General features: G+C 35.1%; 1 protein-coding gene across 1 annotated transcript in view; it reads right to left on the bottom strand.

The window, feature by feature from the left end:
- LOC124361117 (rho-related BTB domain-containing protein 2-like) overlaps nucleotides 1–21,499 on the bottom strand; it is a gene marked incomplete at its 5' end in the record, with an annotated part of 28,354 nt that extends 6,855 nt beyond the window's left edge. The window contains 6 exons of the mRNA XM_046815152.1: nucleotides 9,290–9,436; nucleotides 11,150–11,285; nucleotides 14,535–14,614; nucleotides 16,110–16,352; nucleotides 18,453–18,660; nucleotides 21,444–21,499. Coding sequence (XP_046671108.1) covers nucleotides 9,290–9,436; nucleotides 11,150–11,285; nucleotides 14,535–14,614; nucleotides 16,110–16,352; nucleotides 18,453–18,660; nucleotides 21,444–21,499 — 870 coding nt within the window. The remainder of the gene's footprint in view (nucleotides 1–9,289; nucleotides 9,437–11,149; nucleotides 11,286–14,534; nucleotides 14,615–16,109; nucleotides 16,353–18,452; nucleotides 18,661–21,443) is intronic.
- Nucleotides 21,500–24,200: the final 2,701 nt, after the last annotated feature.

The following is a 24,200-nucleotide window of genomic DNA, read 5'->3' as shown; positions in this document are numbered from 1 at the left end:
TTCCGGCGGGTTTCTTTTGTTCACTCTTGAATTTCCTGGCACGTCTCACATGAAGCGACATAATTTCGGACTTCTTGCCGCCATCTCGGCCAGTAGTATCTTTCTGCAATTCGTTTGGCTGTCTTTCGATAGCCGAAAGTGCCCAGCCGTTTCCTTATCATGAGTTTCCTCAAGTACTCGATTTTTCTCCTCCTTATGGTAAACCGAGGGAAACTACGGGATTTTTTCTTAACTTTGTGTATTAGGTTATCATACCATGACATTGGGAGATAGTCGCCGCAATTTGAATTACTTTCCTTCTCTGAGCTTTCTATTACAAACACCTTCAGAGAATGATCTCTAACTTCGTCGTTTTCGGTTGTTTGATCAGTCCTTTCAGGAGGGTTTCTCGAAAGAGCATCGGCTACTCTATTTAAAGCACCTTTACGGTACTGGACTGAAAAATCGTGTTGCTGCAACTCGAGGATCCAGCGGGCCAACCGACCGGTTGGTTGTTGTATCTTCATTAACCATTGCAGTGCTTGGTGATCGGTGATTGCGAGGAAATGGTACCCTTCGATATAAGGTCTAAATTTTTTTACCGCCCATACCAAAGCTAAACACTCTTGTTCAGTGACCGTAAACTTCTTTTCCCCGTCCGTTAACAGTCTACTGGCATACGCTATAACCACCTCTTTACCCTTTCGCTTCTGGCTCAAGGTGGCGCCTAACCCTATTTGAGACGCATCTACCTGTAGGACAAATTGTTCGCTGAAGTCTGGGCATGCTAGAATAGGGGTGTTTGTTAGGCGGCGTTTCAGTTCGACGAAAGCCTCTTCATGAGTCGCTGTCCAAATCCCACTTAACCGCTTTTCTCAGCAGTTTAGTAAGTGGCGCCGTCAGAGTCGCGAAACCTGATATGAATCGGCGATACCAACTCGCAAGACCCAAGAAGCTTCGGAGGTTTCTTATATTCCTCGGCGTTGGAAAGTCTAAGATAGCGGACACCTTATCTGGATCTGTGGATATTCCTTGATCGTTTATAACGTGTCCCAAATATTTTAAGCGTGTCTGGCAAAACTTGCACTTCTCCGGGTTAAGCTTTAGGCCAGCTCGTCGAAGACGTTGAAATACTTCTCTCAGAGATTCTAAATGTTCCTTGAAATTCGATGAAATAATAATCAAGTCATCTAGATAGGCGAAAGCTTTGGGTTTCCAATTCCGGGCCTATTATGGTATCGAGAAGTCGTTGAAACGTTGCTCCCGCTGAGTGCAAACCAAACGGCATCCTCGTAAATTGGTAGAGTCCTTTTTCCTGGTACTGTAAAAGCGGTTATGGCGCGACTTTCCTTCGATAAACCCACCTGCCAATACCCTGATTTTAAGTCGAGCGTGGAAATAAATTTGGCTTCCTTGAGTTTTTCTAGGATAGAGTTGATTTGAGGTAGGGGATAAGCATCTTTCTCGGTTTTTGCATTTTACCTTTCGGAAGTCCACACAAAACCTAAATTTTCCGGAAGGTTTCTTGACTAATACAACTGGAGAACTCCAGGGACTATTCGATTTCTCGATTATCCCGTCCGCCAACATTGAATCAACTTCATCGTTGATCACTTTCTGCATTGCGGGGTTACGTGGATAAAATCTCTGTTTAATCGGTTTCGTCGTTCTTTAATTTAATCACATGTTCTACTATGTGGGTAAGACCAGGGGAATCCTTAAACTCCGCTAATTCGTTTTTCCAAAAACTCTCTAAGCTCCTCTTCTTCCTCCTCGCTTAGCGTGACGATAGCATTTATAGCTGTCCCCTCACAGTTATTTACGCCGTACTCTTCTCTGGAAATAGTTTTCTTTTTAAAGTCAATTAGTTTTAATGGCGCTATTACGTCCATGCCTAAAATAATCGGAGAAGTAAGACCTGAGACGTTAATCAACTTAAACGCGTGTTGTATGTTTTCGATACTTCCTTCAAATTCGATCCCTCTCCTTGCTTCGGTTTTTTGTCCCATCGGCCATTTGAATCTGAAGTTTTTCAGTCGTAATCCGCGCTCCTTTACTCATTAGCATATCATACGTTGTATCGTTTACAAGGGAGATCATTGCCCCCCGTGTCGACCAGGGCCCATACTAACATCCCACAGAACAATACGGGTACGTACGGTCTTATGTCTTTATTCCGAACTTCGGCTGGACAGGTTTTGGTGAATTCGGCTATATATTTTACCCACTGCTGCCATTCAGCGGAGGTTCTTAAATTCGTTTGCGGGGCTCCAGGTGACCTCCTTTCGCCTGAGCCCTCACTCCGTTTCCCAAGTTGCATTTGCAATCCGTAGTTTTAAAACCAGGGGTCTTGCAAAAGTAACATTTTAGGGTTTTCGGGAAGCGACAATTCCTAAAAATGTGACCGGGTTTCTCACAGTTCCAACATACAAAACTAGAAGTATTTCTTCGGGATAGTTGTGTTTCTCTGAGAGGCTATACTTTCTCTTCTTACAACTTTTTGTCCTTCCCTAGTATCCATTTCCGGCCTACCAGATAATTTATTCGTCCTCTCAAACACTTTATTTTCTTCGTTATTTATTGACTTCCGAGGATGTTCCCGTTGATCTCGATTAGGATGTTCATTGTGTGATCTGAGTGTATCAGCCGCTGCCTTATTGGTGACATTTGAAACACCAAACGTTTTTAAATTCTTATTTTTGGGGCTATATGCGGTTTCAGGCACCAGGGACTGAGCTGGACCTGGCGGTGGCCGATATAAGTGAGTTTCTCGGATATACATCTCGTAGTGTTCTGCCGAAGAAATGAGTTCACTAATCGTTCGTATGTCTTGCCTCTTTAAACTCAGCTTGTACTTCGGGTGCATATTTGCATATAACCTATCAAGCTTATCTACGGGCGTCATACCGCCTCTTCGTCGCATCAACGTATTCAAGGCCACTACAAACGTCCTGATGGGTTCACTGTCACCTTGTGTTCTACGTTTTATTTCATCGTCCATGTTCGTCTTATAGCCTACCGGAAGGAAGTTTAAGCTCGAAATCTTGACGAAAATCTTCAAAACTGTCCCAAAACTCTCTATTATTTCGATACCACAGTAAAGCGGTACCCTTTAGCAATTCAGGGAGTGCTTTTATCAGATCGCCCCCGGATACATTATAAGCCTCCATCAGCTCATCAAGTCTTTCAAGAAAAGACACTGGATTTCGCTCTCCGTCGAAAAGTAAATTCCACTTTCTAATTGTGTTGCATATCTCAGCGGAATTGACATGCGGCTGTCGGGAAAGGTGCTCATCTCTCAATCTTTGATTTTCGTTAGAATAGTGCGTTACATGCCGCCTAAGAGAATCGTGAGAAATCCCAGGTGCAATGTATTGACTTGTCGCCAGAGCTGGAAGTTTAAAAGCATCGGTATACACAGATCTTGTTGCGCCATCGTAAGGTGCATAACTCACATAGTCGTGTCCCAGTATCCCAGTTGGACTTGGCCTTACTCCGCGTCTTCAGTGAAACTAAAAGCCTCTTTTCGTCGTCACTAGTATCGGGTGGAACCTCGAGTATCTCCCTCAGGTTTAACTCTCGGCTTCTTTTATCAGTCTCTGCTTCACTGGTATTCGGCCCAACTGGGTCGTTGCCAAAGGATTCTCTTCCGCCTACAGCCTCATCTCGTCTGTCCGGCTGTGAGCGAAGAAACTGTACGAAAGATTTTCTTAGATAATCTGTCGTCCTACCCTCGGTGTCCAAGTCGTGTTTTTAGCATTTCAGTTATTAACTGGGCTTTCGTGAGTCTGTATATCCACCCCACGACTGGATCTAACTCAGAAGGGGAATAACTAGTCGTGGAAAACGCCTTTGTTGTTTGGTCCTTCGAAGTCAACAGTGGCAAACCCAAATCTCGTTTTTCGATACCTTTAATTTGTGATTCGCTAGTATTTTCAGAGGAACTAGTAGTCACAATCGTAGGTATTTGTTTTTGGTGTTCTGAGTCTGTTGTTGACTTTTCGGGCCTATTCGTGTTTCCACCCTTTGGTAGAACGTGCATTTGAGCGAAAAAGTATTCGCACAGTCGCCAAAACCCCGTTGGTCGAAGCATTTTATAAACACTATCTCGCTAAACCTCTTACTAAAAGTTTATCTTTTACGTTCGAAGAATATTACACTCGTATAATCACTATACCCGTCCCTGTTCGGGCGCCATTTTGTAACGTTAGTTTTTTAGTAGGGTGCAAAACTTCAACCGTTTTGTAGCCTACGCGGATAGTTGCAGTTAGCTGGGTATTTCCCAGGGGTCTGGAGAGTGGTGTATTTCGGATATAAAGTGTTGACTCAGAAAGCAAGTAGATCTCAAAAGATCTGTTTAAAGTGGTTAGAGCCACAAGCTCATCATCGCCAACACTTTAAGGGGCAAAGAACCGATTTGATTTTAAAATTACGTATACGGAAACAGAAACATGGTATACAAGTAACCAACCCACGCTCAATTGGTATTCCGTCACTGCGGGACAACCTAAGCTTACCCCACGAGAATTCAGTACAATCGGGTTATAAATCGCTAAATAAAATGATCGTAATAAGATGTGCAATCATTTAAGGCTATGTCTATATATTTATCTTAATAGCGACCGCTCGTATATCCCGCTTATGACAGCAGATCGTAAATTTAGGGAAACCTAAATTTATTTCAGACAAGACCGATTTTCACAGCAGTCCGAGAGCCTAATAATAAACGAAAATTTTATTTAATCGAAAAAACAGTTTAATTTAATCGCGTTAACCGTTATGAAACGCTTATGACAGCAGATCGGAAATTTAGGGAAACCTAAATTTATTTTAGACAGGACCGAATTTTCACAGCAGTCCGAGAGCCTAATAATAAACGAAAGTTTTATTTAATCGAAAACAATTTAATTTAATCGCGTTTAATCGTTTATGACCCGCTTGTGACAGCAGATCGGAAATTTAGGGAAACCTAAATTAATTTTAGACAGGACCGATTTTCACAGCAGTCCGAGAGCCTAATAATAAACGAAAGTTTTATTTAATCGAAAACAATTTAATTTAATCGCGTTTAATCGTTATGACCCGCTTGTGACAGCAGATCGGAAATTTAGGGAAACCTAGATTTATTTTAGACAGGACCGATTTTCACAGCAGTCCGAGAGCCTAATAATAAACGAAAGTTTTATTTAATCGAAAACAATTTAATTTAATCGCGTTTAATCGTTATGACCCGCTTGTGACAGCAGATCGGAAATTTAGGGAAACCTAAATTAATTTTAGACAGGACCGATTTTCACAGCAGTCCGAGAGCCTAATAATAAACGAAAGTTTTATTTAATCGAAAACAATTTAATTTAATCGCGTTTAATCGTTATGACCCGCTTGTGACAGCAGATCGGAAATTTAAGGGAAAACCTAAATTTATTTTAGACAGGACCGATTTTCACAGCAGTCCGAGAGCCTAATAATAAACGAAAGTTTTTATTTAATCGAAAACAATTTAATTTAATCGCGTTTAATCGTTATGACCCGCTTGTGACAGCAGATCGGAAATTTAGGGAAACCTAAATTTATTTTAGACAGGACCGATTTTCACAGCAGTCCGAGAGCCTAATAATAAAACGAAAGTTTTATTTTAATCGAAAAACGATTTAATTTAATCGCGTTTAATCGTTATGACCCGCTTGTGACAGCAGATCGGAAATTTAGGGAAACCTAAATTTATTTTAGACAGGACCGATTTTCACAGCAGTCAGCCTAATAATAAACGAAAGTTTTATTTAATCGAAAACAATTTAATTTAATCGCGTTTAATCGTTATGACCCGCTTGTGACAGCAGATCGGAAATTTAGGGAAACCTAAATTTATTTAGACAGGACCGATTTTCACAGCAGTCCGAGAGCCTAATAATAAACGAAAGTTTTATTTAATCGAAAACAATTTAATTTAATCGCGTTTAATCGTTATGACCCGCTTGTGACAGCAGATCGGAAAATTTAGGGAAAACCTAAATTTATTTTAGACAGGACCGATTTTCACAGCAGTCCGAGAGCCTAATAATAAACGAAAGTTTTATTTAATCGAAAAACGATTTAATTTAATCGCGTTTAATCGTTATGACCCGCTTGTGACAGCAGATCGGAAATTTAGGGAAACCTAAATTTATTTTAGACAGGACCGATTTTCACAGCAGTCCGAGAGCCTAATAATAAACGAAAGTTTTATTTAATCGAAAACAATTTAATTTAATCGCGTTTAATCGTTATGACCCGCTTGTGACAGCAGATCGGAAATTTAGGGAAACCTAAATTAATTTTAGACAGGACCGATTTTCACAGCAGTCCGAGAGCCTAATAATAAACGAAAGTTTTATTTAATCGAAAACAATTTAATTTAATCGCGTTTAATCGTTATGACCCGCTTGTGACAGCAGATCGGAAATTTAGGGAAACCTAGATTTATTTTAGACAGGACCGATTTTCACAGCAGTCCGAGAGCCTAATAATAAACGAAAGTTTTATTTAATCGAAAACAATTTAATTTAATCGCGTTTAATCGTTATGACCCGCTTGTGACAGCAGATCGGAAATTTAGGGAAACCTAAATTAATTTTAGACAGGACCGATTTTCACAGCAGTCCGAGAGCCTAATAATAAACGAAAGTTTTATTTAATCGAAAAAACAATTTAATTTAATCGCGTTTAATCGTTATGACCCGTTACTAATGGTGAAGATAACTAAATATTACTACAATATACTTAATTCTATATGCGTACAAAATTCAATGAAAATATGCATGAAAATTCTTGCACATGCAGAGTGAAAAACGTGCAAAGAAAATTTACGTTAAATATTGCAAGCCAAGCTAAGCAAAACAAACAGAAATTTACTACAACTATTGCACCATGAATAATGAAATAACTAATTAAACTCGGAATAATAGTTACCTGTCAAATGAAATTGAAGTTGTCTGAAAATGTCCTCTGCTCGCTGTACTGTCCTTCACCTCGATAATCACGCTTCTCCGTATCGAACCCCTCTCGCCGGCCCCTCGCCAGTCCCTTTATCAGTCGACTACCGCGCTCTAGGTGGCGGCAGCTACAATCTTTAACAGCGCCCCCCCCGCGGATTCTACGGCAATCTCGTCCGCGACGGTAGCGCGCCGTGCGAGTTTTACTACAGCCAGGACATTAAAACTATCTTCTCGCTTCCACTTGATACAATTTAATGTAAAACAATATAGTATTTCACTGTTCTGACCCAAAAAAAAAACACTTCAAAATTTGGGACCTTACAATTGTCAGTGCCGATTACTAGGCATCTTAAATGTTTGTAAAATAATATGTATATGCAACTATAAAAGATTCTTGATCAGTAATTTTGTCAATACTATCCCATACACAACTATGAACCTTTTGAAATCACAAATAATATTATCACGAATTTGTTTTTTTAGCAAGGTGAGGGGCAAATCAACTGATATAATTTCTCAAAATATAATTGTCAGCACACTGACATAATGTGTCCTAATAGTAATCTCTTTTGTATTATTCAAGAGCTCCATATCAATTCTGAGGTTAGGATAAAAAATATTTTTATAATATTGACCGACTTGTCTGATTTTAAAGTACTTTACATGTCATAGTACTGAGAGAATTCGTGAACAAATATTAGTTACATAGCACTACGCACTATAGGAGGGCTGTCCAGAAAGTATGAGATATTTAAAATAAAAAAATGAAAAAACGAGAAATCATAATTTATTATAAAACATTAGAAAGGTACACACTTAAGCTACTTTTTGATATAACCACCATTGAAGTTAATGCACTTATATAGTGGCATAAGTGTTCCAGTATTGTCTCTGAAGAAGTCTGTTACCTTTGTTTTCAGCCCATGGTTACACTGGTAGCTGCATCAGTAGTAAATCCATTGTATGGAAAGCCATGACCTCAAAATTTACATGCTTTACCTAAATCTTGTTACGGTACGATCAATAACTCCGGCACCATTTTTGCTGAAATCTTTAATAAACACAAATTTTGCAGCTAGTTACTTTTTCCTGTGACCTTTTTCATTAAAAGTTTTGGAACTCACCTAGCAAAAATGTATTATATCCTAAATTTTCCTCCCCAATCTCACTGCACTTTAAACTGAAATTCATCACCAACTGGACAAAAAAAAGTAGCAATAATAGAGCTAAAATAATGGACGTTATATTAACATTTCACTTGATTATTTCTGCGTTTTACATATAAAACTGTTTATTAACAATAACTTCCAGTTTTTATTTCAATAGCAACGAAAAAAATACCGGGTTTTGGTACTTTTAAACCAAACTGAAAAATTTAAAAATTCGCTACTTGGAGACTTGTGATCTGATTAAGACTAAATGTTTATAAAAAAACATTTACACTGCAATTGAGTATGTCATTTTAGAATAGTATGAAAATAAAGTTTTTATTACACACTATTCTAAAATTTATATGAAAAAACCAGGAGGCTTACAAAATTTGGCAATTGGTTACATTAAGGAGCTCTAAGTTTAAATTTTAATTTAACGTTTATTTTTTAGAACAGATTAAATTGTGCAGGTTCTGTTCAATTAATGTAACCGAACAATGCTCGTTTTTTACAGTACAAAGTAATTGAACTCGTTTACCATTAACAGTAACTGGAAATTGTCGCTGTGCCATTTTAGGGGTACTCTGTAATTTGATTCAAAATCAATACAAGTGCATTTTATACTAAAAATACCAGGTAAAAGCCACAAGAAATAAATAGAACTAACCTCACTTTCACAGTTACTGCGTGATAATGAAATTGTAATGTTTGGAGTTTTGAACAAAAATGAACCTATGTGCAGTGCCATGTATTCCATAAATTAAAATAGTTATAAACTTCGTATTTATATATTAGATTGTAATAGATTTCAAAGTTCCTACTTAAATGGTATTTTAGTCGAAAATAGACAATGAGGTGTACAATTATTTTGAGGTTGAGTGGGCTAATAGTCCTAATTCCGCCTCTTTAATAAAGGTATGTTTCATTCATCCATTCATTATTTAGAAATAAGATGCTCTTGGAGGGAGGGTAGTCATGTTCGTCCCCACCCGTCGGTGCATCCCTGGCTGAAGCCCTACCCTTCACAGCGAAATCCGAAACATTTGTTACTTTCTGGACAGCCCTCATATTTTATTACTATTAAAATTGCACTGAAGTCATTATGATTATAAGAAATGTGTGGTAGGACCCAACTGCCACCAGCTGAGGTGGTGGCCGTGTTAGTTGCGGAGAGGAAAAACCGACCTGTAGCTGGGAGTATCGGTTGTCCAATGTGCCAGTGTAGAGGAACTGCAGACACTGCTGGATAGCGTGGGGAGTCACCAGCTTGGTGAGAGTGACTACTGTCTGTACACAGCTGGACACTCCTCCGTGCTGGTCCATCACTTCACACTGTAACAGAGCAACATTTTAGTGCTATTAAAACTGTATTTATGTTTTTATTTAAGTATATGGAACTTAACATTCGTGAGCTATGTAATATGATTTAACAGTGAAGTAATTAAAGTAAAATATATCTTACTTAGACGCTTATTATTTTCTTCAAAATGGTTTGGCCTCACCCTGACCTACCCCGGAAAGCACCGCTTAGCCTTTATCCACAAATGGAATATGGTTAACTGAACAAGTATATCAAGACTCAAGATTACAACTATGAATAGGGGAACTACATACATTACTCATAAGTGCTATTTAACCGAAGACACTTTTTATGATTTTGGAATTTATTTGAAGGCTGTATTTGCCTAATACTTATAGGAGCAACTCAATGTTGATGCCTTCAACAACAATCAGTCAAGATTTGGTCTATCAATATATTTCTAAATTCTATATCAAAAGATTACTTTTACACTTATCTTCATTTTATATATATTTTCACGATAGAGCTTTTTTTGCAATTTAAAATTCGATTTCAATTAATTGTTAAAAAATTATTTACACTAACAATAAAGATGTGTAAATTTATAACTTTTATCATTTAAGAAATGTGGAAAACTGTGCAGAATCCACAATAAAATGCATACAAAAAAATCTAGAAATTCTACAAAAAAATCCCTACAACTTCCTGCCTTAATATTATCTTGTTGTTAAGAAAAAAAAATGGAAAAAGAAGAAAGAGAAGGATTTAAGCTCTACACAAAAGGTTATACAATTATTAAAGGAATAACATGAAATGAAAAGAGTAGACAAAAAAGGCCCATTTTATAGAAAAGGATTTCTAATCCACTGGCCAAAAACACACAACGGTGCAAGTTATCAGTTGATGTAAAATATTTTTAATTAGAGACTGAATAAAACGAAAATTGTTAAAAATTTTCAGACCAAACGTAATGGTGATTTTTTTGTTATGTTATATATTGCATGAATACCTGCTGTACTCTGATGGCAGAGAATGCTGGATGGTTGAGCTCATGACTACCCGACACCTTCTTGTTGATGTGGGAAACTATTGCTGGAGGTGGTCAATACTAGGCAGCTGGATCTGCATTTCATTAATGTTATAGATTGCATGAATACCTGCTGTACTCTGATGGCAGAGAATGCTGGATGGTTGAGCTCATGACTACCCGACACCTTCTTGTTGATGTGGGAACTATTGCTGGAGGTGGTCAATACTAGGCAGCTGGATCTGCATTTCATTAATGTTATATATTGCATGAATACCTGCTGTACTCTGATGGCAGAGAATGCTGGATGGTTGAGCTCGCGACTACCCGATACCTTCTTGTTGGTGTTGAAACTATTGCTGGAGGTGGTCAATACTAGGCAGCTGGATCTGCAATTCATTAATGTTATATATTGCATGAATACCTGCTGTACTCTGATGGCAGAGAATGCTGGATGGTTGAGCTCGCGACTACCCGATACCTTCTTGTTGGTGTTGAAACTATTGCTGGAGGTGGTCAATACTAGGCAGCTGGATCTGCATTTCAGTAATGTTATATATTGCATGAATACCTGCTGTACTCTGATGGCAGAGAATGCTGGATGGTTGAGCTCATGACTACCCGACACCTTCTTGTTGATGTTGAAACTATTGCTGGAGGTGGTCAATACTAGGCAGCTGGATCTGCATTTCAGTAATGTTATATATTGCATGAATACCTGCTGTACTCTGATGGCAGAGAATGCTGGATGGTTGAGCTCGCGACTACCCGATACCTTCTTGTTGGTGTTGGAACTATTGCTGGAGGTGGTCAACACTTGGCAGCTGGATCTGCGTTTCAGCTGGTCCCAAACCCTGCATGGTAATACAACAAAATGAGCTCCATTAAAACATCTGATAGAATAGACTACAAAATCGTCACCTAGCAGCTCTGCTGTATAGTAAGTGAATATATTATTATGCAAAACGGAATTGCTACGGGATGTATTCATCCCTTGCCCTAATTGGTTAGTAAAGTTTATATACAGCTGTCTGATTACTTAACACTCTTTTTAACCGAATCTGGTTTATAACTGTCTACTCTTGGATCAAAAAGTTAAGATACCCGGGTTTGAAAGTGGGACTTATGTTTAAATTTAGCTTGTTTATTTCTGCATATAGACATATAACAAAATTGATTTACAAACAATATTTTTCCCTTCTTTATGTTGATAACATAAAAAATGTGCTGGTTTTTTTGCACTTTTCAATTAAACTGCAACTTTGAAAATTCATAACTCTGATACTTATTATCCAAATTTTATACAAAATTAGTAAAAATGTACTGTTTTGAAGACGTTTTAGAATTATAAAAAAAGTTATTAAATAACTATCTTAACTTTTATACTTGACCAGGGGGATAAACAAATTTGGCATTGGTCTCGATATGGAGCTCTCATTGCAGTTGTCTTGGGTGTAATGTTGTAAACTACTATTGTAAAATCTTTTAATACTGATTTATCTGAGCAGGTTTTGTTCATTTACTACGGGTTGTGCCTGTTCACTTGAAGGCTCAAACTGCCCGGGCAACACAGTTAGATTATCCAATTAACATTTATTTAGTACAATAGACTCTCGCTAACTCAACCGTAAATAGCATGATTTCTTCATAATACCTGCATTTTTCTAACCTCCATAAAACCGTGATGACACTTAATGGGTACATTTGTAGTATGACTTAATTTTGTTTCTAAATATCAATAGTATGGATATTTCTCGATTTACAGTCTTTTTCCACAAATAATTCTTTATAATATAATTTTAACCTCAGTAGTGCATTTATTCATAAACTAGAACCTTTCTGGTACATAAAATGACAACATAACTCTTTTCTAGTGCATGTTTCTCACGGTCAGTTTCGCGTGTTTTAAAGGAACACGTTTTGGACACAATATATCTAGATACAAAACCCCTTTCTCCAGGACATATATGTAGTACTGTAATGTATTCTGGTGTCAAAAATGTATAATTGTTAAATGTTCGTTGAGAAATAGGTTGTACAGGGTGTTGTGAAATGAATTAATAAATTTCACAGTGCCTTGGATCACATACATTCAACTAAATACAAACAAACATTAGCGAATTTGTCACTAGCATACCATGTATTTCTGCAAATTGTGAAATAATTAAAAATTATACCACAGCAATTGTAACAAAATACAGCACACCACCTATAGTAGACTTACAAGAATTGTACTATTTAGATAAAAAAATTCATCTATAATTGTTAAAGTATTAATTTGTACCTATGATATTGTGTTACTGAACTTGTGGTATTATACTTGTTAATTACATATTACATAAGTATACACAGACTTATACACAGATAGCACGAACCTGAACTAGAAGAGTACCTTGGTAACGGGAATGATTTCCAAATCCCCATGAGCTCTAACTATCAAGGTAAAACTGTATATAAAATTAATGTTGAATTTTAGTTTATGTAATGCTTTCTGAGGAAACCAACCTAGTTGTTACCTTATTACTATTATAATACCACAGAAGTATGTACGACCTTTGAATTTGGACTTATCTTATCATCCTTATAAATTATCCTTTGTTTAGAATTAACCGCTTAATGGTTTTCTTTTTGTGCCTTAAACTATGTTGTTTTGAGATACATATTATTTTATACATAAAGTTATGTTTAGTGTCTTTTTTAATTTTTGATATTTTTTGTAATTCTTATATACCGTCCACTGTCATTTTCACTACCTGTGTTTGTGTCATCATCACATAAACATAGCCCCTGGTCTATTTGTACATCGTATATTTCCATAGTACAATAAACACTAGAAACATAACCATAAAATATTCCAGGATGGGTGCCATGCAAAAACAACATGTGGTAGCTGTCTGCACTGTGTGACTACAGCGAACTCATAAAGGTGCTCATGACAGAGGACAAAGAAAGTGCATAGTAGAAAACACCAGAACTACTTGCATGACACGTGGTTGTCATAGAAATGCTTCTCATGCAATATTACGGCAGAACTGAATAAAACAGGAACAATACAATTATGCACAATGATACATCAGTAGAACACTTTTACGCAATTGAATTCAAGTGATGATGGTGTGACCCATTGGATAATAAGCAAGTAGGCATTACAACGGGGTATTGCCAGTGACAATTTTCAGTATTGACTTTTCGTTCTCAGTTTGACAAAAGACAGCCTTCACTCTCTCTTTATCTCTTAGTAAGATGAAAAAGGAAGAGGCAGGGGGTCTAATCACTTTAAAGTCATGGATTAATTTTAAGGGACAACTCCGAGTAGTAATCATCTAAGAGACATAGAAAGTTTAGAAAATAAGTTTAAAAATAGTAAAGTAACAAATTTGAACCTTTAAACTATTGTATGATACTAAATACATTAACCCTCTCTTAGGAAATTGTCATGATGGGGAGCCTGACACTAGAGTCCAGTCGCCTCCAACCGCTTTAACATTGCTTTCTGCTTTGTGCTGCCATCGTACACCTTCGGAACTGCTAATGAAAATATCTAATGCCAGTCTAGTTGCCCTCATTCATTGAATGTTTTTTCATAGATACTATCTTGAAGTGTATATGAAATGTTTTATTGATCTCTTCATCGACAGTGATTTAGTTGTTTTCCAGCACAATGCCTTCTGACTTGTGCTACTATTTAACAGAATTATTGGAACTATTTGTAACTTTCTGGATCTGCTGTTGTACTGACATTATATTGTTACGTTGGTTTTACAGTTTTGTCATAGTTTAGTCATTCTTTACTACTAAGGTAGGAGATCCAAATTGGAATGACAATACAAACAAAAATTTATTGTACAAAATATAAGTTTTAGTTCAGATTTAACTGTCATCATAAGGTTAATATCTTTTAAAATACCACACCACTGAAGATAATTTAATAATATTTACAATAACGTTTAAAACGTAATGGTTTTGTTCGAATAGAGTTGTTAAAATGACAAAAAAAGTGAAAGATATCTTCCGTGGCAGAGCAGCCTAATAAATTCAACCTGGTAGCTCCAGAAACACATCAGGGTAATTTGACCAGGAGAAGGTATTGAAGTAATTCTCACCTCATTGGTTTCTCCACACGAATCAAGTACTCAGTGTCTTCATTGAAGTCCCCTGATGTTGCTTCTCCAAAAGTTGATACCTATTACAAGTCTTTCTTACAATGCCAGTTATGACAGTCAATCATGTATTTGTCTATATATCTAAGTCTGACATGTTGTTTAAATGGAGATTTACTAGTTCGGGTTTAATTGTTACAATTTTTACTTATAAAAAAAGTAATAAAGAACATTTACACTAAATTTATATAACTAAATTGGATACTTTGTTACCTAATCTATAATTATTCTTATAAATAAACGATTATCTTTAGCAAATTCTATATCAGAGCCTCTTCACAAGTGATAGTGATTTATTAGATTTATATTGATGGCAAACATTCAAAGTGAAAAAGATAATCTTGGGGCAAGGATTATATCTGGGTTATTATTTAAGTACTCTTTTATTGCTTTATGAAAATCAATGTTAGTAGAATTTGTAATAAATGTCTACTCGGTGTGGTTAAGTATACCTACTATTTAAGTTATCATAAAAAAATAAAGACTTGATTTATGCTTATAACCAACATTGTAAGAAAATGAGCTAATACAAAAGTCTTCATGAGTCAATTTTTTATTTTTTATACATGTTTTATTTGATCAGAAAAAAATATTTTATATTTTAGTTTTAACAGATAGAAGGATTTTTATACAATAAATACGGGAGTTTATAACACTAGTATCTTGCTTGTGTAGTATCCTAAATGCTAAACTTGGGCATGTACCACATGCCAGCAGGTCCACTTGTCTGGTGTAGATATCTGGATATTATTGAAATGTTGAAGACAGTTTTCTGACAATGTAAGCAATTCCCTCGTGCAATACATTGCCATCTGAATAATAACTCAAAATCTTGTAAGAATAGTGCCAAAACATGAAATTGTTGAGTTATATCTGAAAAGCTGTAGGATAATAACTTTTACTGATAATTTGCAAACGAAGGCTTTTCATGAACAAAGGATATACGTTTATTTAATTTCTTTTCTTTATTTTAGTGTAAGGAGTAGTCTCCAAGGTTTGGAATAGTATTTATTTTTAACCCTATATAACCGAATGAGGGACAGTTTTAGCAAAATAAGCTGGAATCTGGGAATTAATATTTAGGTAACAACACTAATTTTAGTTCTAGTTGTACAATTTTCATTATTTATAATAAGTATTAACTTTATAAAATCAGATAAGTTAAAGCTATATTATATCCCAACAAAATGCTGTAAAATCTACTAGAATCAAGTGAAAAATCAGGTAATAACATTAGTATTTAAGGATAATATCGTTACGACCAATTACTTTTTAAGCTGCCTGACTCTTATTAGAATGAGTCAATCAAGACAAAGTAATGTTGATTTATATTTCTTATTTGATTTCTTTAGAAGCTCATTACTGATATTGGAAGATTTCATATTACACATATATTAATAATTCTTAAGGGTATTTGCTATTAGTCTTTAGGTATTTCCTGTCTGACCCCTCCCTCTTCTTTGTTTTAAATAAAGAACATTTTACTACAATATTGTTTGTCTGTACAAGGCGACTGACCATGCTGGACTCGCTGGCACTACGGGTGCTCAGTTCACCAGTAAGGTCGGTACACAGCAAGCGATGTAGTGCCGGCGAGGCGGCGGCCAGGATGAACCTGTGCGCTGAGAAACCCACAGCGCCGGCGACAAAGATGACATCAGCATGTGCCTGCGTGTGGAACAGCCAGTGGAGACTCTCCTCGTATGTTGAGGGAGACACATGTATCTCCGGTGGCCGAGGCTTGGGCGGGCAGTATGGTGCCTGGAAAGTCAGTCAATAAAATGTACAAGAAATATAAAAAGCATGGCTTTTCTTTTTTTGTTTTTAATATTTAAAAACAATGAAAACGGAAACAAATATTTTTAAAAACATTTATAGGGCTAATTAAGCCAGTTTGAACAAATGAAAAGATGGATTTAAAATGTTACGTTAATACTTTAACTTGAAGCCCATCATCTGTTCTCTCACCTTCTTGCAATCAGAGTACCAAATAACGATTAAATATCCAACAATAAAGTGAGAAGGAAGACTGGTATTTTATATCTAAACCCTGATCATATGTTAGTTTGATTATATTTAAACGCATATGTGACAGATACGGCCAAATACAAAATAATTGAATCGTAAAAAGTAAGGGCTCTGTGGTGTAATGTTAGCACATTCACCCGGTAGGTGAGAGATCCAGGTTCGAGTCCCGGCAGAGCAAGTACCTTTTATGATTCAATATTTATTAAAATTATATGTATATATATATATTGTAAATACACTAAAAAATATATAAAAAGCATTAATATAAAATATATAAGTAGAGTAGAAATATTTTTTTCCATTTTAAAATATATATCTATTTCTAATTACATCAAAGTATTACATTACGATTCAAGGATTGAAATCTACCCACTTCTTCAGGTATGCAAAAGGTCCTAAGACATTGTATACCTGAAAAAGGGAGTAGATTTCAGTCCTTGAAACATAGTGTTGTACTTTTTTGTGCTATAACGATGACAAATAAATCTTCCATTGCCAATAAACTAAAAAAAAAGAGAATCACTATTTATTATCAAGATCTACATCAAGATTTCTTCTGAGTATTTTCATTACATTGGTACACTCTTTTTACCAATAATATAGGATTATTTAGAAAATTTTTTTGAAAATACAGAACACATAACATAACAGAATATGTTTCCTTTGAGAACTGAAGGGAGTGTGATATATACATGAACATCAAATCATGGATTTGTGGATAAAACCAACAAGACTTGTTTGTCCATTGTTCTCAAATTGCTACTTAGGAACTGTTATCAGTTTCAGTTAATAATCCCTGTTGGTACCTTTTATCTCCCACAGCAGGAGCAAACAATATCAAGGTTCTTATCATTATGTAATGTTTTTATACAAAGTCTTCAATGAATAGAGAAACTAGAGTTTTGAACTTGAAAAATTGTCACATACAGTATTTAGAACCGAAAACATAATATTATACTAATTATTTGTATTTTTATCATTTGGTAAATTGATTCAAAATTTAAAACTTTCATAATATGTAAATAATTTAAACAATAATTAGAGAATTGGATGAAAGTAACTTAATACTTTCTTAAATTTAAGTTGACATCTTTATTACTTTTTTACATTGATAATCAAGATGTCAGTTTGATCTTTTACATTTAATATATTCTGTATATAACATGCTAGAAATGGCCTAACAGATTTTAAACACTTTTTGCATACATCTGATTACACCTAGCATATAGCTTTGACTTCACTTTACCTTATGCCATAATTTGTGTATTTTGTTACTGCACAAATGTACTAATTTTCTGTGTTTAGTTTCTGATCATTATGAACTTTGTTTTATTTGTTCTGTATTTCTCTTATATGTTGATACATATACTGCAGTTCATGTAATAACTGTAATCATGTAATAGTTTACTAAATAAAGAAACAACATAATTTTGGAAGGTGAAATCTACTAAGGAAAGCTTGCCCCATTTCAATTTGTCCTTGAATTAGTTTGGAAATGATACAATATAAACTATTAAGATTTAATATTTATGATAGTTTAATTTTTTCCTCAATTGGTTTTAGAAATGGGACATTTCTTGTTTCAAATATAGTTGCTATTATGACATGATATAAACTTTCCACAAACCACAAAATTAAACATTTCAAAGATATAGCCATATGTATGACTCAAATAAACTTTGGGGCCGGCTGACCTATTGAGAATACTACATAGTGTTGGGCCTACTGTACAGTATTTAAATATAAATAATGAATACTACTATTACAAAAAACAGGTATGCCTCAACAATTAGTTTATAAACACAGACAGAAAAAATTAGTAATATTATGCACCTGAAGCAGTGGACGTTGCACTTTCTTGAGATTAGTCATCCAAAAACGTTGCTGTCGCCGTGCAATGAGAGCTGCTCGGATAGCATTTTCAAACACCTCGTTGACACCATAGTACGTGAGTACGCTAGTCTCGTAATAATAGACTCCCAGCTCACGCGCGATACTGCGTGCCTGGTCTGGCATCACTAGGTCAGTCTTGCGGATGGCTCTGTATAACACATGGTCTGCTATGAACTAACTTTGGACAGCAATGGCCAATTCATATTTATTAGTGCATGAAAATTAACACTTTTATATTTATAAAAGGCTTGTATTTTAAAATGTATTCATCATTTTTCTAGCGTGTATGTCAAGAATATGGTCAATAGAAAAAAAGAATGCCACTTCAATGTTAGTCATATATTTGTCATATGTACACAGGCTTAAAAAATCTTTAAACAAATACAATATTTTATGTGAAAGTTTTTAGATCAGAATCAACTCAAGAATATAAATAGTATACAGTTTGAAGGAATGAAATGCTACATAAGTTCTCACTGGCTGAAATTCATTAAAATTCGGTACTTTACAGTATATACTCGTATGTTCTCATATAATGTTTTTATCATAACACTTCATTTATGAACAAATAAATAATAATTCAGTTTATCAAGAAGTAACAAACCAAATTAAATTACAACTTACTACTAATTGATATTATATTAACTATAAATTATAACTAATACATATAACACTAGTAGTTGGTTGAGAGTACCTAACGCCACTACAAAAACATTTGTTTTGTTATTACCTTCAACACTATACTTCTGGGAGAGAGCCAACCAACTTTATGACGAGTTAATCTGATGCTTGACCAATTTTTAAAGTATGCAACCATTCATTGCCGCAATTCCACTTACTGAAGTTAGTACTAAATACATTACCTCCTCTTTTGCAAACCATGGGTTTATTGCCTCCTTCATCATTGCTAACCAGCATCGGACAAAGCCACATACATCATTAATGCTAAATGTGACCAGTACAAGTCTTGTAGCCAACTGAATGCAGTAAATGGCAGTAATACACAGCAACCAACTCCGAATTTGATGAATAAATTCCTGTTGTCATAAGTATTCTTCAGAGGTAACAGTCCTTTTTTTTATAAACAAATTAAGCATAAATTCGTTTTAGGAAATCAGAGTCATATCAATCTGTTGAGGCAATAAAAATTAGACTCTCGTTGAGTTCAAAACCAACCAACAAAAATTGAAGTACTTTTTGGTCCATTTTCATTGCATATACTTAGTAATAGTTACCTCCACTTTCACAAGTAAGGAATTTGTGTCTTAGCAATTCGCTTCTTAATCCATTCTGAATAGGAAACTGTTCTAAATAGATTTTTGAGATAAAATATGCCAGTTTTGGAAGATTCTGAGATGTTCATATCTTTTTTGGGAGTGGTTTATCTGCATAGATCTTAATATATTAACTTGTTTAAGTCAATACTATGAGTCCGTTGATACTCTATGCTCATCTTAAATTTTTTTGCTCAATCCTTGCCAATAATTTATTAAACAAGGTTCACAGTAAACTCCATTTAATATAGGCGAATAACAAAACCAAAACCTTTCTAGTTTTTGGCCTGTTTTGGCAGCTTTGTAATAAAAATCACTGCTAAAAGATCTTTTGCTTGTTGGGTCTTTAGGAAGGTCCTTTGGGCCTACATGGTTCTGAACTCAAAATAAAAGTTCTTATTCATGTAAGATAAAATATTGTGATTACACTTGATATGTGTCGGCGCGTGGTGTGGTGGTTGTTCGCTATACAATTTGCTTGTTTCAGTTTTGAAGACTACATTATTGCTATAACAAGTAAGGTCTCGGATTTTCTCACAAATTTAGTAATACAAAATATTTTTGTAGATTATCATTATGAAATCAGTAATATTTGTCTAATAAAAGAGTAACGTAGTGAAATCGGACTGCATTTTTACTAATTTTATTAACATTTCCTCATTTTTCATTACCCCGGGCTGTACCCCTAACATGTAGTGCCCTCCTCCCCATTGCCAAAATGCGGGGGTGTACTTTATTATGGAGCTGCCGCTGATATAACAAAAAAAATTTAATCTGGTTGGTGTATCTCAATGACAAAATAAATCTCATGTTGAGAAATATAATATCTAAAGCTACATCTGATTCTGTCTGTAGTTTTTGAAACTTGAAATCTTGTAATGACAGTGACAGATTCAAAATCTTATACAAACCAACAAAGAGGTGTATTTTATAAACAATTTAAAAAATTTATTTTTTTTATTTCACATATCCCTAAAATGCATAAACTCATGCATTTTCTTTAAATAATATTATTATTGATTTATTCACAAGAATCTTACAATTAATTTTGCTTGAATGGTGCAACTCAGAATATTAAGTAAAACAGTGTCACCTATACCTTACATTTTTAATTGTTTTTTTAAATTATAATTTACAAAAAATAAAACAACTGCCCTTGCAGATAATGACACATTTGAGATACAGTTAATATAAAAAACAAGGCATGTTTTGTTTTTCTCTTAAGAACATATAACAAAGCTTATATATATATATATATATATATATATTATATAATATATATATATATATATATATATATATATATATATGCCTCATTATCTTGAGTCAAATGAAATTAACAAAACTTCAATAATTAAAAATTGTTAATTCAGCAGCAAATCATTGGTTTCAGAAATTTAATTAACTTTATTGCTAACTTTCTAAAAAGACTTTCCATTCAAATCAATCTATTTCTCCTTCTTCATGGGGATATCGAACTTATTCACAGAGGAATTTCAATTTCCAACATGTTGCTAATCTCATTTCAGCTTAGTCTACAATTAACGATCATAGATGGTAGAGCACAAGTAATATCCTTGGAAATTTTCCTAATTCTAATGTTTGGTCTAGGTCCCCGGTTTTTACATCCCCTGGTCGATTTAATTTTATCAAGTACCTGAGAAAAGGGCTGCGGTCTCGAAAGTAGCTAAGGTAGGCCTCATCGCGATTGGGGGGGGTGGGGGGGGGGGGGGGTGGGGGGGGGGGGGGGTGGGGGGGGGGGGGGGTGGGGGGGGGGGGGGGTGGGGGGGGGGGGGGGTGGGGGGGGGGAAAAGATGTTGCTACCGAGTCGCATCATCATTATCACATTTAATGCGAATACTGACTTTGAATTACACACACAGCAACTATGGCCATCAGATAAAACATGATATATCTAAATATCTTCTCTGTGCACTGTGTAAGTTATTCTTCTATGGGAAAGCAATCGATTGGAACGTGGGGTGATATGAATTAATCCTATACTTTATATCCAAAGTTGCAGGGGATATACAGCACAACACGATGTTTAAAGGGGTATCATTTACATTGTCCTAGAAAACCGGACGTCAAACAAAGGAGTGCTCAAGTCTACCATTTCTTCCGCAGGCAATTGGTAAACAGCTGGTCTTCACCGTAACGAGAAGGGAAATTCCAAAACCTAAAATTCAGTAGCTGAAAAATTCGAACATTTTAGCTATGAAAATACGTCCTACTAGTCGATAGATTTTCAGGGAAACCAGTAGAGCCAAAATCGAAGTTGTATAAAAAAGACTAAAGCGTAACGCTAGAACTGCCTTTTATTGTCTTTGATGAACTCCATCAAGAGCCGATCTGTACGAGAGAGGGTTATTATTAGTAACGAGTTTTATTACAAAACATCGCACCTAAGGGAAAAGGCTAATCACTCCTCAGTGGTAAACCGCCTGGGAAAGTGATTATGGGTAGCGTGTACACAGAAAACCAATGGACGCAAGATAAAACATTGGCTGTACGCCAATGCCTTGACAAAGAGAATTTTTCTGTTCCAAAGAGTTACTTCAGACTGCATCAAGAAGATTTCCCAGTAAAGATTTCAGTGAAATGGTCATTCATAAGATCCCCATGGGTGATTGTCAATCGTCTTTGCTATTGCCATTAAACGTTAACTCTTCCAGAATCTTATTTTCGCTTACATCCTAATTGGGCACAAATTTTTCCTCATTCAACCGGGATCAAGCAAAGGTAAATTAGGCGCAAATAAGGCATCCGAGTTCCCTGAAAATCACCTCCATATTGTAGTCTTATTTATATTTTTTACAGAGCTTATTGATAAAGAGTAGGGTCTTAGAGGAAAACGTGGTAAAATCACACCCGCGGTTTATACTCTTTTGCGTCAGCACATGTTATACCTGACCTTGAAGCAAATAATGAAAGGCCAACGAAATAAAATAATAAACAATGCTCTTATATTTAACAGCTATATTGTACTACCGCTGTTGTAACAGTGTCCAGGTACTCATCTGACAGGACACTGGCAGGGAAAGGGCAAAAGTGACATCACATCCTGAACACACTACACATAATTCTCTTCATTAATGTATAAAATAAAATGAGCATTTGCCTATTTACGAGTATATTGTGAGCGTAAGTATTTCCTGTACAATTTATCACAATTTAAAATATACTTACTCATTGATATTATGCAGCATTTCTTGTTTTAACAAGATAAGCAATTATTATTACTCATGGGGGCTGACTTGTGTAGAAATTAATTATAAAATGGGCGTCTTTTGAATAGTAACAGTTTAACCCGCGTAAACTACGAGTACACGATAAAGAACAACCTTGGATTTTTCCTGGCTCTGAATACAGTTTTTATGCAGTTTTTAATTGAGTATTTTCGTCGTTTCATAAACGTTTGGTCAATTTCAGCAAAGATCTTGCTAACCCCTTGTAATGAGTTTTATTTTATATTCATATTTTTTATTCCAGAGATGACACGAATTGGTAGGAATAAAAGTTACTTTGAACTGTCTATCGCTTCTACAAAACTTGATATGTTTATGCTATTCTAATTTATTTTTAATAAAGATTTGACCTTTTGAACATTTCTAGAACTTTTTCAAAAGTTCTATTTATATTTTCATATAGGCTATATTTCTAAAACGAAAGTCTGTGGTAGATTTTTCATTAAATTTGCTATATTAACTTTGGAGTTAAAGTTTTCAGAAAAGCCTTTTATTCCATATATTATGAATGTTCAGGGGTCCACAACAGAATACATATAAATTCGTAGTACTTTTGCTGCATCGCCTAGTGATGTTGCAAGTATAAAAACCAACTTGCGCTCATGTTAACGAGCAATATGCACTGGCTTTAAACAAGTGAAATACAAATCTCCTACTACTTTTATTTTTATTTTACCTTGATGAAAGCATGTGCTAGTGAAGTGAATTATAAATCGCTTCATATACGTATGTAAATTGAATAGTTTATTAAATGACATTATACTTTTATCGTATATCTGCGTGCCAGTACACGCTAAGTTGTCAAGACAGATGCGCGAATCAAGAATAAGCAAATTCAATATTAAAATAAAATATTTTTTATAAAAAACGTCTCTACACCATTGATTAATTGTAATATTTTGAAATAAGCAAGTCATCATCGATGTTCAATAAAATGTAGTGTATCAAAGTTGGTATTAAATATTTTATATGTTCTCGTGTCCATCGATTTAAATTCAATAAGATCCATAATCGTTCAAAAATTATTAAAAGGGTGAATTGTATTTTGTATCCTAATAATGTAGGAGAAAATGGAGGTTTAAATGCCTCTTGCATTGAAGGAAATGGAAAGACAAATGTATTTTTTCAATTAAGTTGCTCTCTTATATTGTTTAATGTTGGTCGTT

This window comes from Homalodisca vitripennis, chromosome 4, assembly GCF_021130785.1.
Source record: "Homalodisca vitripennis isolate AUS2020 chromosome 4, UT_GWSS_2.1, whole genome shotgun sequence".
Taxonomy (NCBI): Eukaryota; Metazoa; Arthropoda; class Insecta; order Hemiptera; family Cicadellidae; genus Homalodisca; species Homalodisca vitripennis.
Note: the sequence above shows the minus strand (reverse complement) of the source record. Positions and strands in the feature narration are given on the sequence as shown.